Genomic DNA, 18,056 nt, shown 5'->3' on the forward strand with positions numbered 1-18,056 from the left:
TTGCCTACCAGCTTTGTGCATTTAATGACTGAAATGTTTAGAATCCTTCTTTGGAAAGTAGCTAAAGCTTAGTCAGATCTACTGGTGAACATACATTGATTTTCAAGTCTTATCGCGATCTGTTGATAAGTCAAAATCCAGGTTTTAGGTCCTGGACTTTGACTGGGTCCTCCTAAAACATTCATATGCTTTTCATCTAAACAATTTGATAAACTCTGGCTGAGTTATCCTGAAAGGCACCATTTCATCCTTAAGCAATTGACGAGCTTAAAGAAAAGCTTCGCCATAATATGTTCTTGCTATCATAATGTTAAAACTTGTGGGCAGTGAGCAGAATAATGTGTCTTAAAAAAACAAAAAAAAACATTCACCCAAACTGCCTTAGCGGAAAGATCAAGAATGGATAGAATCTGCAGCCCCAACCTGAGCCAGTTTATCACCTCAGATAGCATCAGCTGAGTACCATCCTCCATCGGGTTCTGAAGACTTTGATTCTGTTGTCTATTTGGTTTTGAGTTCCTTGATTTTGGGCTCATTTTGCATTTTAGTGCGTTTTTAGTTTGCCGTTTAGTGATCTTTTTGCTCATCTCTGAGCTTCCCCAAACAAAGAGATCAAAAATGTATCTGAAGGAACGTATTAAAAGGGAGAGAATATTGCAGTGGATGAAATCATATTCTGAATGCATAAAGATTTTGAACTGCAATAAATAAAACAGGAGTAGAGGATGTCCAGGATTTTTCACCAGCTGCCTGTAAGAGTGATGATGACATAAAATTGTAAAATGACTTTAAAATGTTAAGTGAACCCACAGTCCAGTCAGTTGAATGTAAGAAATGGAAACATTTTAGCATAATGTGGAAGCAATAAAAAAAATGGAAATATAGTTTGTATGCCATTTCTGAAAAGTTTCCTCTCAGTATTTGCCATGCTGACCCCTTTTTTTCTTTATTCATAAGCTATTGCATCTTAATCAGACATCAGTGACACGCAACATCGCTAGTGGATTTCAGATATGTCCACCCAAGTTTCCTACAATAAGATATCTTCATATGCCTGGCTAGAGTGGCTTAACTTTTGTTTGAATTGAGCTTGATTTCTTCTAAGGTTTTGGTAATTTTCTGCATTGTGTGCTAACAGCTAGAAAAAGGAAAACTACCCTAGGCATAGCTGTTGAAATAATGAGCTGCACGTCAGCATGAAGAACGCTGAAGAGGCCAGGTGCCTGATTATTATTCAGATCTTAGGATAATTAAAATTATCATGAGGATCAAAGACCCTGAATTAAAAGTGTCTGGCTAATTTTTTGTTTTATTTCTGCTGCTAAGTTAATGTTAACAGTGCACTCATTAAAACAAGCAGGCAGACACACTACACATATCATAGGATTTTGGAAGTACAACATGAAGAATACAAGAAGATAGATACGCACAACCAGAACTATAACTAAAAATGAAACCAAGACAAACAAAGTTGAAAAATGATCCATGCTTTATTATGTCATCATCAAGTCTGAAAAGGATGGTAAGAAATGTAAAAAAAGAAGTGAAAATAAAAAAAAAGTTGTAACAATCTTCAAACCTCACCTTTGGAAATGCTTTTAATCCTTCACCTCAAAGATGATTTTAATTTACTTACCTCAAAATAAACAAAATCAAGTTATTATGTAACATAAAGTGAAGTGATTGAAATATACTAATATGTATCCCCATATTTATTTACACTTTAATTAAAGCGATTTCTTCAATGGCCATTTTATGATTCACTCCTGCAAATCATTTGAAGGGAAATGTTTCTGAGGAAACATGGGCTGGGAGATTACGAGTTTGTGCTCACAAGACAAATAGATATCAACATTTCTATAACAGAATATAGGGGGGGAAAACATCTTTTTTTATGTGAAAATGGTATGATTAATAATGTAACTAGAAATAAATTAAAAGCAAACTGTTGGTAGGTTTTATAATGGAGAAAATCTCTGCTCTGAATTCAGCGACATGACGGCAGTTTCAGACACGACCAGCAGAGGGAGCGCTGCACTTAGCTCTACCATGCTGTCCGGAAGACCAGTGTAAATATTGTCGTGACGTTTATCCACCACCATCAGCTGCTTTGCCCCTGCAGCTTAAAACGGCAGTGATTTTTCCACCCTGAGATATCCACTTTGAGTCCATCCACGTCTCTTTTTGTTTCTCCTGTCTCTGATCCTCTGTATCTGTTTCCTGTCCGGCGTGATTCTTGTCCCTAACATGCAGAAAAGAAAGAAGCCAGAACCAATCCAGCTGAACCCGATTCCTGATGGAAACACTATCAACGGAACAGGAGCCTCAGAGTGAGTGTCCATCAATAATCTACTGCTCATATTCAGATTCTCAGCTATGACCTAATTATGGAACGTTCATGACAGCAGGGAATTTGGTGTGTGTGTGTGTGTGTGTGTGTGTGTGTGTGTGTGTGTGTGTGTGTGTGTGTGTGTGTGTGTGTGTGTGTGTGTGTGTGTGTGTGTGCGTATAAACTCCAACCTGAGACTCTGCACCAGGCGAATGTGTGTTTCAATCTGATTTTATTGATCTATGCTGCGTATGAGTTGAAATGTTTTAATATTTTAAAAAGCCTAGCAAAAGTATTTCTAGAGCGCTTTTGTAAAATGGTCACAATCTTCAAATATGGTGTCTGTCTTTAGTTGCACCTATTGATCAATTGTACACTTTAATTGTAAAATCTAACATTAAATGAGTTGAATCACAATCATTGTTGAGTTTTCAATAAATTGGCCTTTTTTGTATGAATTTGTAACCAAGCAAATAAGACAAAGTAAAAGTATAAGAGAATTTAAAAAATTAGATTTCCAACCTTCTTCTGACCCAAATTATATAAAAATTGCCTGGATTTATTTCCATTCACAAAAGTGCCTTGAGTTAGTGCACAATTAAGCTTTAACGGGTATTTGTAACTAAAAAAACAGGATTTTATTGATCTGGATAAGAAGGAAATAAATTATGTGTTTTATAAATTTGCTGCCGATCATTTTAGAAAATTTTATTGGTAGCATATAAACAGTTTACATGTAAAGTAAAAAATATTCTACACCAGATGAAAAATAATACATTAATAATAATGAAATCATCATTAGCATCACGCATTAGTTAATGTAAGTAAGTAATGAAGTAAAAACGAATGCTAAAAAATGCTACTGATGCCACCTGTGCTTCCATAGCACAATGACATTATTTCATCAGTAAAACTGTTAGAACCCTGACTTGTCAGCACTGTTATGAAAAGAAGGTTAGAAAAACATTTTTGATTGTGACCTTTGTTCTACTTTGTTCATACTTTAGTTGGGGGGAAAAAACAGTTAAAAATATATTGTTTACCATTCCTTCCCAATGTAATCACTGTATGTAAACCACAGCTCTCCAGAGCCCTTTTTACAGGACCGTGCAGCAAAAGCAGTATGCTAAATAACACGTGTTTATAGTTTTAGTCTATGCACCTATTTCTTTCCCACCACCTTTTGCCTAGACATAATAATGAACAAATAAAACTGTTGTGACACAAAGCGCAGCTTTCTCGCATGAGGAAAAGCTTGTGTCAGTGCTGCTATGAACTGGTTCGACTGAGATGAATATTACGTAACATGTTTACTTACTGTGAGGCTGCTTCTGTAACATGTCATCCAGGACAATATACTTATACTTCTATCATTAGATAAAACTTCTGGAGACAGAACTGCTGCATATGAGCTTTAGCCTGTCATTGTTAGAACCTGCATGCAGATGATAATGTGGTGTTTGGCGAGAGGCTGTTAACATTCCTGCTATACTGTCGACAAGCTGCAACAGGACGAAGGGCAGTAAACCCTGAAGAGGAACGCTGAAAGTGTGGCATCTCTTCATTCATAATAGGACTCTATCACAGTATAAACCTCACACTGACAGTCTGTTGCAGACTGGTGCTATTCTGTCACTTTCGCTATTAGAAACAGCTGTGCAGCAAAAGAATCAAAAGCTGCAGGTTTCAGCATCATCCACAGCTGCATAACCAGAAATCAAATCTGTACGGTCAAACACCCGAACTTCAACTTTAAAATATCTGTCGAAATCTACCAATAATTGCTTGTCTACTTTAGTGTTTACTTGCTGATCAGCTTGATTCTTGTGCCACTCACAACTCCCCAAAAATACATATAAAAAATGATCAGTTTTCCCCTCCAGTTCTTTGAAAACAAAATTCTATGCTGCTTTATTGTCTGTCATTTTTCTGTGAAAAGAAACACACCACTGCAGAGTATCTTTACGTTTTCCTTGAAACGAAATCTGAGAAACTTTTATGCGTAAAATTAGGACTCTCTTTATGTACGATCTTGCCAATAGCAATAGACGTGCTGGAAATGAAAATCAGATGTCTGCTGTTAACAGGACTTTAAAAGATTATTGGGGCAAATAATTTACTATTTAATAACCTCATGTAGTATTCAGTTTGGCTTTACCATCTGGTTTTGTCTCAGCAGACAAACTCATAAAAAAAAAAAAATAGAATGTTATGATGGTTCAAATTTGTGTATTTAAATTATAGAAAATTACTTTTCCCATGTATAAAAGTTTTTTTTGTATAGAAATGCAGTATATAATATATAGCATCTATTCACAGCATCAGAATTGTGGTTGTAATAACTACTGTTTTGAATGTGTCCTCCACATTGCTGTGGATGATTTGGAGCACCACAGGGAACCGGTTGCTGACACCAGTCAGCAAATATAATGGTGGTAAATGAGCTTAATTCAATGACGAGCCGCTTCCCAGAAACCAGACCATTACAGCATGGTGAAAAAAACAGGACTGCCCATTTTCTAGTCGGCCAGAAGCTTTCACAGTGTGAAATGGCTGTCGGTTCCTGCTGCAGCACACTCAGAGACCCACTTTATGTTTAAGCCAAGAATGCAATATTAAAGCAGGAGAGATGATAGCAAATCAAAAGGTGTCCAGAGTTGTGTTATCTAACCAAATCTTGTAGATCTCATGACAATATGTATTATAATTTATAATTTGGAGTAGTTTCTCAGGTTTATTATTCATAGCGAGATTAAATTTTAATGTTTTTCTTTGCATATTTTGTAATAAAGTCGATGCTCAGAACTCCAGATGGCACGCCAGCGTTTTCTGAAATAAGTTTTATTCTGTTAAAACAAGTGCAGTACCATTCAGAAGATTACATGCACTTCTTATCGGTATGTCATATTATATCATATTACGGGGCTTTTTAATATTTTTCTAAGGTGGAATAAAAATGTAACATACATAACACTGTCCTGGCACAGCGGTATATTTTGTTTTGTTTCAGCCTTGAATTTTCTGTTTCGCGTTAAATTCGAGTTAAATTGTGACATGAGATGAAACGAAGTTGATTTAGATGATTAGAAACAATCCAGGAACCTTGGAGACCCAAGTCCATCATAGGCGGGACAATGCTGCGACTGCAGTGTCACGGTTTGCCCTGATAAAATAAGTCAAATGTTTTATGGTCAAATGAGACTAAGATATTTAATTGCAGACCAAGAATAATGTCCAGAGGAGTCAAACGGACATTTTTAGACATAAGAACATTGTGCAAGCTGTCAAGTGTGATGGTGGCAGAATAACGCTGAGCGTCTGTTTTCCTGCCAGTCATGCATTTTTTACTTGTCCTCAAATCATTACCAAAATGTTCAAAACAGTTGTTTAAGCAAGACAAGAATGCGAAAACATCAGAACTGGATTTGGAGTGGATTGAACATTTGTGAACTATGCTTCAAAGCCTACTTTGTGCCTCAAAATAAACCAGTTCTAATGAAGAGTGGTCAAATTCTCCCAGAATTTGCAAGAAGCTTGTTAATGTCTACCAAAAGTGTGTGAATGACTGTGTGAATAACTCTGTCCATCTGGATATCAGAAAAAAATAAATCTAAAAATGTTTACCACCAAAAATCTTTTAGGTTGTGTCGTCATTTCTCTCTGAAAAAGAAGAGTTTAGGTAAACCAGCAGGGAATGTAAACACTACACCCAAGTGTGTATGTAACTTTGTCCAACAGGTGTACCTTCTCTAAGCAGGAATAAAAAGGCATGTCATCTTATCTGCAGAGATCTTTGAGACAACTTGCAGAAACATTTTCTCCTTTACTTGATGTTCTTCTGGATGTCCTTGGATGTTGCGTGGACGGCAAACAAAAGCCAGCTTCCGCCTGAACCTGAAGGGCGGGGGAGGGGACACTACACATCTTGAATGGAGTGTGTTCCAGGCTGCTACTGTTCTCAGTGTCTCCCCGCCTCCTCCACCTCCAGCTCTTGTGAAACGAACAAACGCCCACACCACCCACATCCAGCCGAAACACGGCACCTTGTCTCCATGGATATGCAGTTCCACTATCAAAAAATAAAAGCACTTAACCCTCTCTGTGCTGCATGGGGCTGAGTGGAGAGGAGCGTGTGCTTCTCTCCTCCAGCTGCTCTCCAGCGACTCGTGATTTACTTAGTGCGAAGAAAGAAAAAAAAAAGAAGAGTACAATCATCGCTGAGCTTAATGAAAAGCGTCCCGTCTCTACTTCAGTCTTCTTTCATGCAGATTGGGAGCTTTGTCTGTGCAAATGACCAGGCTAGAGGTGATTTCTGCTTTTGTTGAGGATGAAAATGCATCATTCTGCTTATTTAACTTTTATTTAAAAAAATACATATATATATATACAAAGTAAATTTTATCTCACAATTAACTGATTAATGCACTGCATTATTGGGGTTTCATGTGATAGACCACTAAACCTTTAACCAACGTTTTGGCCTTTATGCAGAACTTAACACTGCACACCACCCTGAAAACACCATTCTCACTGTGTGTGAAACATGGTGGTGGCAACATGATGCTTTAAAGATGTTTATTTTTTGCTGGATCTTACATAAGTGTAATTAAGTTATTGGAAAGGTCATTAGAGTTAAAATGCCCTCATTTTAATTAGAACATTGCATAAATGCATTTAAGTGTTTTTATTGGAGGAGGAAATCACAGATTATACAAACTGGTGATTTGATGTTTTTTTTTTTCGTTGCTCTGTTTTTGTTTTTTTTTAGAACAAACTTGGAGGCTTTGCAGAAAAAGCTGGAGGAGCTTGAGTTGGATGAGCAGCAACGAAAACGCTTGGAGGCCTTCCTGACACAGAAGCAGAAAGTGGGAGAGCTGAAGGATGATGACTTTGAGAAGATCTGCGAGCTCGGCGCAGGCAACGGAGGCGTCGTTTTTAAGGTCTCACATCGACCATCCGGTCTGATTATGGCCAGGAAGGTGAGCTGCGTGTGTAGTGTCAGTGAAAAGGCTGCTTGCTTGAGCACTGAACTTAATTTCCAAGAAATGTGCCCCCCCAAAAAACAAAACACTCTTCAGGTTTCTTCTTTTATAGCAACTCAGCACATGCAAAACGAGTGAACAAAAACATGGATTAGAATGCACTAGTGATTTTCTTTTTCATCACAAAGGAAGTTATTGTTATATTATGGTAGGAAAAACTTTCCTTCTATGTGCATTCTACTTAGATAGCCTGTAAGAGATCAGCGTATGTCTAAAAAAAATAATATACATATATATATTTATTTATTTCAGCATAACTATTTAATCTTTTAAATCTTCTAAAATTGAGTTTCCATTACTTGAAGCTGATGTTTTGACTCCAAAAAAAAAAAAAGCAGAGCACATGATTTCTCTCTTAGCATCGTGTTCTGCTGCGTATCCTTGGGCATTGTGTGGAAGCAAACACTTTTCTGGCCTGTTGCATAAGAACAGTGCTTGTTTTCTCCAGCATCTTTAGTGGGGTGGGTTCCTCATGCACAGTACTTCACTAAACTATTCATACCTCTCAAACCTTTTAATGTGTTGTCATTGTAACACAGAGTAGTGCATAATTGAGAACTAAAAGGAGATGATACATGCTTTAGCATGTTTTTATAGATAAAAAATGTAGCCAGCACTTTATAGATCTACCTAGCAGTTCTGAAAAGACTGTGATTTTTGCTAATTAGCTCAAACTCAGTCAGATTGGCTGGAGAGCCTGTGTACGCAACAACTTTTACCCTGTTCTAATGCCTAAATATACTTTGATCGATAACATGCAGCTTTGGCTGCATGTTTATTTTTGCCACTGTTGTATGAACACTTCTTATTAGACATCTTATTAATATTTGTTCCATCAGCAGTTTTTCACAATTGAGTAGTGTTTCTTCAGCTCCTCCAGAATTATAATGGCCTTCTTGGCTGCTTTTCTGATTAATGCTCTCCTTGTCCTGCCTTTCAAACTTTTTGATGTGGTTTTAGAACCAAAGCCTGACCCATTTGATGTGGTTTTTGGCTTAATGAGGAAGTTTGTTCACTAATGTTCCCTAACAAAATTTTGAGACATTCACAGAACGCCTGCATTTTACCTGAGTGTGGATATTTACCAATGAAGTTGTACTGGATTTTATTTGGGTTGTCAGAGAAAAGGGAGCTACAATGAACGCCCAGCGCACATTTCAAGTGTTTACCTGGAAATAGGTAAAAACCATGAATAGTCATTTACTTAACTATCATGCTCTAGTTTGGTCTATTAAATAAAACCCCCACAATATACATGTAGATTTGAGGTTGTAATTTCACAAAATTTGAGAAAAACTCAAGAGTTAGTTGGACTTTTGCTAGCCACTGTACTAGAAGCTACTTTTTGCACATCAAGTATCAGAAGAAAAAAAACAAGGCTTTGTGAGGTAAAGACAGGAGTTGAGACAAATATAGCATCCAAAAATCAAAAAAGAAGTTTTGTAATGCTTTTTCTTTTTTTTTTTTTTTTTTTTTTACATCTAACTAAAATTGTGCCCTCTGTTCCAGCTGATCCACCTGGAGATTAAGCCAGCCATCAGGAACCAGATTATCCGGGAGCTGCAGGTGCTACATGAGTGTAACTCTCCGTACATTGTGGGCTTCTATGGTGCGTTTTACAGCGATGGAGAAATCAGCATCTGCATGGAGCATATGGTACTTTTTTTTTTTTTTCTACAGACCGCTCTGGCACGTTTATCTCAACTTTTATCCCAGTTGAAATGCTAGTAATCTATAAATGTTGCACTCTCTGTCTTAAATGAATAGTCTCCTTTTTTTTCTGTTTCTTTGTGGCTTCAGGATGGTGGCTCTCTAGACCAGTCACTGAAGAAAGCAGGCAAAATCCCAGAGGAGATTCTTGGCAAAGTCAGCATTGCTGTGGGTAGCTCCAACACCTCTCCCACCAATTTTATCCATATTAAGTCTATGAAAAACTGTTTCCCTCTGTACCAAAAAGAAGATTTATGTTGCAACACTAAGGAATTTGTTTGTGCGCTGACAGTCCAAAATGTGTCTTACAGGTCATCAAAGGTCTTTCCTACCTGCGTGAGAAGCACAAGATCATGCATAGAGGTTTGTTTTGATTCCTGAACAAAGTTTTACAAAGGCAATGTATGTTGGAAAAGTAAGATTTTTTAAATTTTTTTATTCCGTTTTGAAACCTAACATCTCTTTTGAATTTTATGCCCGAAAGATCTTTGAATAAATTGGGCCAAATGCTTAGGAATAACTAGAAGAAGAAAAAAAACAAAAAAAACATCTCACATTCTATTTTTGGAAAACAAGTGAGAAACGTGGTAGTGTGTAAATTCAATAATCAAAGGCGCTGAACTTGAAGAGCAAGAAAGAGTCACTATTTTATGGGTTCCACGACGTCAAATTCAAATTTCTGACGTTAAGTTATAAAGTAAATGCAACGGTTCATAATTTATGGATGGATGGAAACAAACAAAGAGGATGTGAGGACAAATGGATGGATAGATTTGTAGACACAGTGAGATAGTTCAGAAAATTTGGAAAAAACTGTTTTTCCATTTACTATTTTCTTTTTCCCTATCTGGAAAATGATTGGATCAGATTCCTTACTTTTAGACTCTGTAGAAATATAGAAATCCTGGCAATAAAAATTATTCTTTACTCAGAATGCATAAAATAATAGTACCTGATCTCAATTGAAGGTTGAGGGAAACCATGCCATGGTTTAGATATGGCTTGTCTAATGCTGAGGGTTTTTTTCTTCTTTTATTTTTTATTTTTAATTAGGCCTCTTTTAACATGCAGTAATGATATAATTATCTTTAATCTTGTTAAACGGCATGATTGCTGTGGCACGATCACAGGGCACAGAGTAAAGTTAAACACTGAGGAAGCTCACATTACAAAACAAAACAGCATTCCACGTAGATTTTTACCTTAGTTATCAATTAAAAATCATCCTGCATAAGTTTATTCTGGGCTGCCGGTTCTTTGCCATTGATGACTATGTACTGTGGATGGATCTCTCAGATGTCAAGCCTTCTAACATCCTGGTAAATTCCCGCGGAGAGATCAAGCTGTGTGACTTTGGAGTGAGCGGACAGCTCATAGACTCCATGGCCAACTCCTTTGTGGGAACTCGCTCTTACATGTCGGTGAGTTGTTCAGCACACAAATAACATATGCATACTGCTCCAGCAGAACATATTCCTAAAGCAGATATCTTCACAATACAATGTGTAGCTCATGTGTTGCCACTAATCTCTGTAATAACTGATTAAACCTGATGCGCGTTGTGCAGCCAGAGCGTCTGCAGGGAACGCATTACTCTGTTCAGTCAGACATCTGGAGTATGGGTCTGTCTTTGGTGGAAATGGCCATCGGACGATTCCCTATCCCTCCACCTGATTCCAAGGAACTGGAGCAGATCTTTGGGTTTCCAGTGGAAGGGGAGGCAGCCTCCAGCGATTCCCCGAAACCGTGCCCCCCTGGACGTACGGGCAGCTGTAAGTGTGACACGGCAGCAGCTCCTAAAGGGCCTTTAATGTCCTTCACTGTTAACTTTAATCTTGATCCATTCCTTTATTTTCCTGCTTAGCGTACGGACCAAACAGCAGACCACCAATGGCTATATTTGAACTACTCGATTACATAGTCAATGAGGTGAGTTTGTCTGCCGTATTTAGTGTTATATGTCTATGTCATATCCATAGTGCTCACTTCATTTGTTTTACTTCCATCTTTAGCCCCCACCAAAGCTCCCTGCGATATTTAGTGCCGAATTCCAGGAGTTTGTGAATAAATGGTGTGTAAGAAAGAATTTTCTTTACACTTTCTGCTATGAAAAGCAACACACTTGACACATCTCAGAACAGCTCTGCTGGAAAGCATGATCTTCTTTCCCTTTTGTTGCAGCCTGATTAAGAATCCTGCAGAGAGAGCAGACTTGAAGCAGCTGATGGTAAGTACGACTCCCAACTTATGCATCTCATATGAATTCAGAAATGATGAAAAAGTTCATTTCCCTTATTTTTACACGCTCCATTTTCAGGTGCACCCTTTTATCAAGCAATCCGAGGCAGAAGAGGTGGACTTTGCCGGCTGGCTCTGCAGCACCATCGGACTCAGTCAGCCTGCGACACCCACCCATGGCACCAGCATGTGAGACTGTCGACTGCAAAGCCATAACCAGAGCAATCAAAGACGTTTTGGTTGATTTTTATTATTGCTAAGTGTTTCTCCAAAGTAAGCAATGTGTTAATCTTACAGGTGCATCTCAATAAATTCAGAAATTATGAAGTTAATTTCCATTATTTAAGTCATAAAGTGAAACTCAGACTCATTACACAGAGGAACGTGTTTTAATACTTAATTCTGACATTTATGGATTACAGCTGATGAAAACCCAAAATTATGTTAATCAAAAAACTGAATATAAGACAAGAGCATGTCTCTGCACCATTCAGTATGCACTCTTAACACTTGAAGAGCTTTTCGTACAGAAAAGCTCCATTTATGTGGCATGGGATGGAGGTGATCTGCATGCGGCTCTAAAGAGGGCTCCTTTTCTAGGTTTTCCAATGCAAGTAAAAATATATGATCATAATTGGATTGAGGTATTTCTATTTTATGACAAATTATGTATATTAGCTACTGAGTTTTAATTTTTTTTGGCCATAGAATTAAGATAGAACCAGTTAAACTTCTGGAATTGAAGCTGCTCCTCCCGACTGATTTCCTAATGAGATGCAAACTTTACTTCCCTTAAAGACATGACTTGAGTCCAGTCCTTTTCCTTTTTATTCCATCTGTGTGGAGGCTTGTCTCCAGCTGCAGTCCACACCTTGTGAATTTCTCACGTTAGGGAAATCCCACCCTTCATGTTGCTTTTTATGAATATGCTTGGAACTGGCACTTTGAATAGCTGGTAACTTCAGAAATTTAATCCCGTTATAGTCCAATATGCTTTATTTTCTACAAACTTGAAATGCATCATGTGTAATGAATCAAGTTTCACTATAAATGTTGAAATAAGTATTCATAACATTTTGAGATGCACCTGTACAAACTTACAGAATTGTGTACTAGACAGCTGTTTAGGTCACCGTAAGAGACCTGATTGAAAAGCCATCTTTTTGTAACAATACAGCTTTGTAAAAATACAGCTACTAAACCTCTGCGCTCGACATTCCTCTTCAATCATACATAATGCAGCCTTTCTGCCAGAGTAATGTGCAGAATTGGTATGATTAAGCCTTTTTATTGGAAGCAATGTTTCAAGGTCTAAAGTCAGCCACACCAGGGGTAAAGGGTCGCATCCTACTTCTGTATGCATGGACAATCATTTCCCAGAGAAAGTCGTGAAATCATCTCTGCCAACTTGTGTATTATTAAAACTCTTAATGCTGATGTCCTGATTCATTGTGCATCCCTTGCTCTTCATCCACTCCACACGGCTTTGTTGGCTTTTGTGATATTTATCTTGTGAATTAAATAGTTTAAATAAAACTTCTGACTCGTATTTGAAACAACTGATTTATTTTACTGAACTCCAGTCTGTTTAGATTTATGCCTTGGGTTTAGCATGGGCCTTCTTTGCAGGCCTCTTCTTGGGCTTCAGCATCTTAGCCTTGATCTGTGAAAACAAGATAATCACTCGACCTCAGTTGGTTTATAATATTCCTCCCATCTCCAGAAGATTTTAAACCACTAGGTACTTACGGCAGGGTCGTGCTTCAGGATGGCATGACGTCTTGCTGTCTTGGCGTAAGGGTTCAGTTTGAGCATTATCTTCAAATTCTTGAGAGGATTCTTCTTCAGCACTCTGCGTTTGATCTTCTTGCTGCAATGGGAGAAGTAAAAGGTTAATTTGACTTATAAATGCAACAGAGGATTTATAACTTTTTTGATATGCTCAGGACTTCCAAAAATAATCAGGGGTCAGAAACACGGACCAGAAGTGGGAGATCATCATAGCCAAGACAAGGTTACAAACAAAAAAAAAAAAACTACAAAGTACATACTTAGGAGCACGAAGTGCTTTCTGGATCTCCTCACTCTTCAAAATCCTGCTCAGATCTGTGTTTGTCATCTTGTGCATTGGGAGCCTGAAGGCAAGAAGCACCAATAATTAAAACCAACAAGAAAAACACCACATCTGATGGACAAATTTCATTTTGAACCAACTCAGAACTTCAGCAAATATCACAGAGTTCAAAAACACGGACCATGAAGTGGAAGCTCATCACTGAGATACATGTGCGAACATATACTGCTGTACAGGTGCACACCGCTAAATTAGAATATAGAAAAGTTCATTTCAGAAATTAAATTCAAAATGTGAATTATGTAAAATATATTGGTCAGTTGGCCATTTTTGATTATCCTAGGTTACTGCTAATGAAAACCCAAATTGCGTTTTTTCAGAAAATCAATCTTTGCATTAAACCAATAAAGGTTTAATTCAGAAATGTCATCCTACTGATAAATAATCTCAGGTATTGTACATTTGTTGTTTAAAGAAAGGTAAAGACCATTTGCTGGACATGAGTCAGGTCAGCAGTGGTTGACATCACTGTGTAGGCCATAATTTCTTATGAGGAAGTCTTTAGTCTTGTAAATATTAAACTTTACAAACTGAATTCAGGGTTTTCTTTAGCTTTAAGCAAAAGTCATTAAAATTAACTGAAGTAAACTATTTAACTCTCATAACTTTTTGAATGAAATCACTGAAAACTTTTCAAATAATTCTCTATTATGGATATGCACCTGTAAGATTTAATGTCTTTTTTTTAAACACTCACTTGTAGTTCTTCTTCAGAGAGGATGTTTTACGCCAGGTGCCGTACAGCTCATCCAGCTTGCGGAAAGCGCTTTCGGTCCAGATGCAGAACCGTCCGACGTGACCACCAGGAGCGAGTCTCAGAAGGTTCAGCTGGTTCACGTTCTGCAGAGTGATGCCTAGGAAAAAGAAAAAAAAGGGAGGAACAAGTACATTTATTTTCAAAAATGGATGGTTCACAGGATTAGGAATAATATTCAAAATGAATTTATAGTCATAATGCAGAGGTGCACAAAAAATATTTCATCACCATTGCCAACTACTTTTATTTAAACACCTGAAACGAGTGAATCTGAAAACAGTCTCTGTGGTAAATGCAGTAAAACTCACCTGGAATATTTCTGAAGGCTTTGGTTAAACCAGCGTCTTGGTTGTAGACGATACACGGACCTTTGCGCTGGATACGTCTGCGGTTCCTCATCTTGCCCTTACCAGCACGCATGCGCTGAGAGGCATAGACCTACGAACAACATTTATGTTAATTAAGAAATACACATTCTAAAAACATGTAAAAAAAAATCTTGGATAAACAAGTATAAACTATCCATTTTAAAACATTTAAATACTGCTTGTAATATTCACAACTTTTGGCTTAATGAAATATTAACACATTCTCTAATGTATATTAGTTCTATTATTTTGAGAAATTTGTGTACTTACTTCTACAGAACAATTAATCAAGGAGAAACATTTGTAGCATTAACTCAGCTCTCTAATAACTCAATCAATATATTTTCACATTCTGAGGACACAGACACATTTAACATCTAAGACCTCCAACTGACAGGAAACTGCATTTCTCCAATTTCAGATTTAGTTTACCTTCTTGATATCGTTCCAGGCTTTAAGCTTCTTCAGCAGTAGCACAGCCTCCTTGGTCTTCTTGTAGCCCTCAACTTTGTCTTCAACCACTAGTGGGACTTCGGGGATTTCCTCAATACGGTGTCCTGATGATCAAAGGTTTTATGTAATTGAAGGACATGTAAGTAAGAACTGCTGGGCTGACTTAACACCTGAACTTGCTCAGAGTTCATCACTCATCAATACCCTGTGATGGCTTAATGACAGCAGGCAACTGTCACCATTCACAAGATCAGACGCAAATTACACCATCATAGCAAGGTAACTGTTCAGCAAAGTCAATTTGATCTAGCTAAAAAAATAAAGCTGTTACTCTTTTGGACATTTTTATTTTTGGGGAACTTACCCTTGGACATCACAAGTGCAGGAATGGCAGAAGCAGCCAGGGCAGAGCAGATGGCGTAACGCTTCTGGGGTGTGTTGATCCTGCGGTGCCAACGGCGCCAGGTTTTAGTGGGGGCAAACATGCGACCACCACGACACATCTAGGTCCAAGTCAAGAATCGTCCACTGCTAAAGTAAATATTAACCCTTCTAATACCTGCTCAGACTCAATGTTCACCAGTCGTCTGTGCCAGCATATGACAGCAGGCATACCGTCACTGGCCACAGAGTCAGACGCAAATTACACCATCACAGCAAGTCCGGTTTTAGCTGTTAAAGGTATGAAAACAACAAATGGACTCAAAACAAGGATACGTTTCCAAAAGCTCCCTGGCCAGAGCGGTGAGTACCACCACCTCTCACACGAGGGATACGGGCCACAGCTCTTCCTGTTCCCCAGGACTCAGCACTTGTCTGGTGGCCTGGAAGATTCAATATAAGCACAGTTACAAATTATGGTAGCAGCAGCCACTTTATGGTGAAAACTAGATCAACTCAGATTCATAACTGTAATATTTTACAAAAGAATTGTTGTTTTGACGTTTTGATTGAATTTGAACTCAACCTGCAATTTCTAAGTAGTTTTTATGTTCTACTCAGTTTGGTACAACCACATATAATACACTAGCAGGAGAATGTTGTCATGATTCCCAAAGTCCAAATCAAAAGCAGATTAGCAACCAATGAAAAATGGTCACAACAAATTATCGTATTTTCCGCACTATAAGGCGCACCTTCAATGAATGGCCTATTTTAAAACTTTTTTCATACATAAGGCGCACCGCGTTATAAGGCGCATAGAATAGACGCTTCAGTGCCATACTCTTTTATTACACATCTACATTTGTAAAGAAGTGGTCCCCGAGTACTTTATATAGTAGTCTGCCCCAGTCGTTGTTTCACTCACAGTGTTGGTGTTGCGATATCGTGCCCAACTGCTTTCTGGGTAACACTGACCAACCGACACGCTGCCGCCGCAGTCTGTCTCTCACCCCTCCCTACCAAACTTTATTAACAAATCAGTGTTCTGACAACTATCCCAGCATGCACCGCGCACTTCTTCTTCTACGGGCGAAAATTAAGTTGGCGGCTGCTTACCGTAGTTGCTAGACCTGTTGTGGCCCAATATTGGTCCATATTTAAGGCGCACTGGGTTATAAGGCGCACTGTCGGCTTTTGAGGAAATTGAAGGTTTTTAGGTGCGCCTTATAGTGCGGAAAATACGGTACTGATAAAAGGTGCTGCTTAAATTTGAGTTTTCTATAATCATCAGCAAAATGATTCAGAAATGGTAAAACGGACATGAAATGGCAAAGTAAAAAATCTACATATGAACGCAAAAAAAAAAAAAACTATGTGTGTCAAATGTGGGTACAAATTAACGTCACCCAACAGAAGCATCTGTTGCCTGTGACAGGTGACAGGGCAAAAACTGAATATCAAGTGTATAATGACTCACCTGCCAGCTCGCTGACTGCATATGGCTGGCGGTTGTTTTTGCGCATGTTGGTGTGCACAAAATTCACAACATCAGGGCGAATGGGGGCCCTGAAGACAGCAGGCATGACTACATTTTTGCCTGATGATTCTCCTTTGTCGGAAAACACCGAGATGAGGGGTCGGGCACAGGCCTGAGAACGTAAAAACATAATTTTCTGTGAAATGCATGTCAGATGATCACACATTAAACTACACCAGTGTTTTCTTACTGGCGCTCCCCCTTCCTTCAGCAATGTATCAAAACGTCTGATATGATTTTTCAAATACAGTGATGAAAACTGAGCTTTCATCAAAAAATAAATAAAATTCTACTATAGAATTTAATTTAGCTTTAAAAAAATATTCAAATTAGGTTAATATTCTGATTCATGCCACAATGTTCTTCATTCACCAACTACCTTGAACTTCTGGCATGATATAGTAGTGTTAGAAGTGAATAAATTACTTAGGCTAATTGTTGATTGCTAACTTGGGTTAGAGCTTTTCACACACTTAATCGCACATTTTAGCGTGATTAAGTCATAGTGGATGGGTTTATGCCAATTCACATAAACCCATTTATTTTTGACATAGCTGTAGAAAATGTAAAGTTAAGGTAAATTATCCTGAATTAAGTTCTTACCGACATTGGATGATACATAAGCAAATTGTTCACGTGACATTGTAAAATCCTTAGTTACCTTGAACATACACTAAGGACCATTAAGATTGTATGTAGTTAGCAATTATTTAGACAAACTCGAGGAATAGTCACCAGTATTGCACTCAAAGTTAGTTTAATACAACAATCGCTGCTGCAACAGACAACACGTGTAACTCGGAATAATCAGTCGTCCAAAATGGCTCCTCGTGTTAGCTTCCTAGTGACTAGCATTCAATTCTGCGATCAGATTTATCTAAATATTAGCTTCTTTACCAGACAAACTTCCAAACAGTTAGCAAAATACGTAAAACACGCTAAAAATACACATGTTCTGCACCGTATATATTGTAACATATCAGTGATTTCTCACCATTTTCGACAGTTTTTTTCGGCTCGCCGGGAACCACGCTCCTCACGGTATGGCGGCCACAGTAAAAAGGAAGTTGGTAACTCAACCCTGATCATATATGCCTCCGCCTC

The 18,056-nt window shown here is 38.1% G+C and overlaps 2 protein-coding genes across 2 annotated transcripts; one reads left to right on the forward strand and one right to left on the reverse strand.

Annotated features, from left to right (window-relative positions):
- Nucleotides 1-2,060: 2,060 nt before the first annotated feature.
- map2k1 (mitogen-activated protein kinase kinase 1) lies at nucleotides 2,061-12,868 on the forward strand. Its single transcript, XM_008412209.2, has 11 exons — nucleotides 2,061-2,330; nucleotides 7,098-7,308; nucleotides 8,881-9,027; nucleotides 9,172-9,249; nucleotides 9,393-9,444; nucleotides 10,378-10,502; nucleotides 10,649-10,853; nucleotides 10,946-11,010; nucleotides 11,094-11,152; nucleotides 11,263-11,308; nucleotides 11,399-12,868. The coding sequence occupies exons 1-11, from the start codon at nucleotides 2,248-2,250 to the stop codon at nucleotides 11,510-11,512; spliced, it is 1,185 nt and encodes a 394-aa protein (XP_008410431.1). The 5' UTR covers nucleotides 2,061-2,247; the 3' UTR covers nucleotides 11,513-12,868.
- On the reverse strand, nucleotides 12,864-18,023 carry rpl4 (ribosomal protein L4). Its single transcript, XM_008412208.1, has 10 exons — nucleotides 17,947-18,023; nucleotides 16,893-17,064; nucleotides 15,749-15,855; nucleotides 15,396-15,534; nucleotides 15,011-15,135; nucleotides 14,519-14,648; nucleotides 14,151-14,307; nucleotides 13,371-13,454; nucleotides 13,069-13,189; nucleotides 12,864-12,982 (listed from the first exon to the last, which is right to left on the reverse strand). Exons 1-10 carry the CDS (start codon nucleotides 17,947-17,949, stop codon nucleotides 12,914-12,916), a joined length of 1,107 nt encoding a protein of 368 aa, XP_008410430.1. The 5' UTR covers nucleotides 17,950-18,023; the 3' UTR covers nucleotides 12,864-12,913.
- Nucleotides 18,024-18,056: the final 33 nt, after the last annotated feature.

This window comes from Poecilia reticulata, linkage group LG6 (genome assembly GCF_000633615.1).
Source record: "Poecilia reticulata strain Guanapo linkage group LG6, Guppy_female_1.0+MT, whole genome shotgun sequence".
Taxonomy (NCBI): Eukaryota; Metazoa; Chordata; class Actinopteri; order Cyprinodontiformes; family Poeciliidae; genus Poecilia; species Poecilia reticulata.

Excerpts from the sequence above, each read along its gene's own strand:
- map2k1 (XM_008412209.2), top strand. The coding sequence starts at position 2,248 with ATGCAGAAAAGAAAGAAGCCAGAACCAATCCAGCTGAACCCGATTCCT. Across the intron at positions 2,331-7,097 it reads AACGGAACAGGAGCCTCAGA|AACAAACTTGGAGGCTTTGC; the intron begins GTGAGTGTCCAT and ends GTTTTTTTTTAG. Across the intron at positions 11,309-11,398 it reads CAGACTTGAAGCAGCTGATG|GTGCACCCTTTTATCAAGCA; the intron begins GTAAGTACGACT and ends CTCCATTTTCAG.
- rpl4 (XM_008412208.1), bottom strand. Across the intron at positions 13,190-13,370 it reads AAAGCACTTCGTGCTCCTAA|CAAGAAGATCAAACGCAGAG; the intron begins GTATGTACTTTG and ends CTCCCATTGCAG. Across the intron at positions 12,983-13,068 it reads TCCTGAAGCACGACCCTGCC|ATCAAGGCTAAGATGCTGAA; the intron begins GTAAGTACCTAG and ends TTGTTTTCACAG.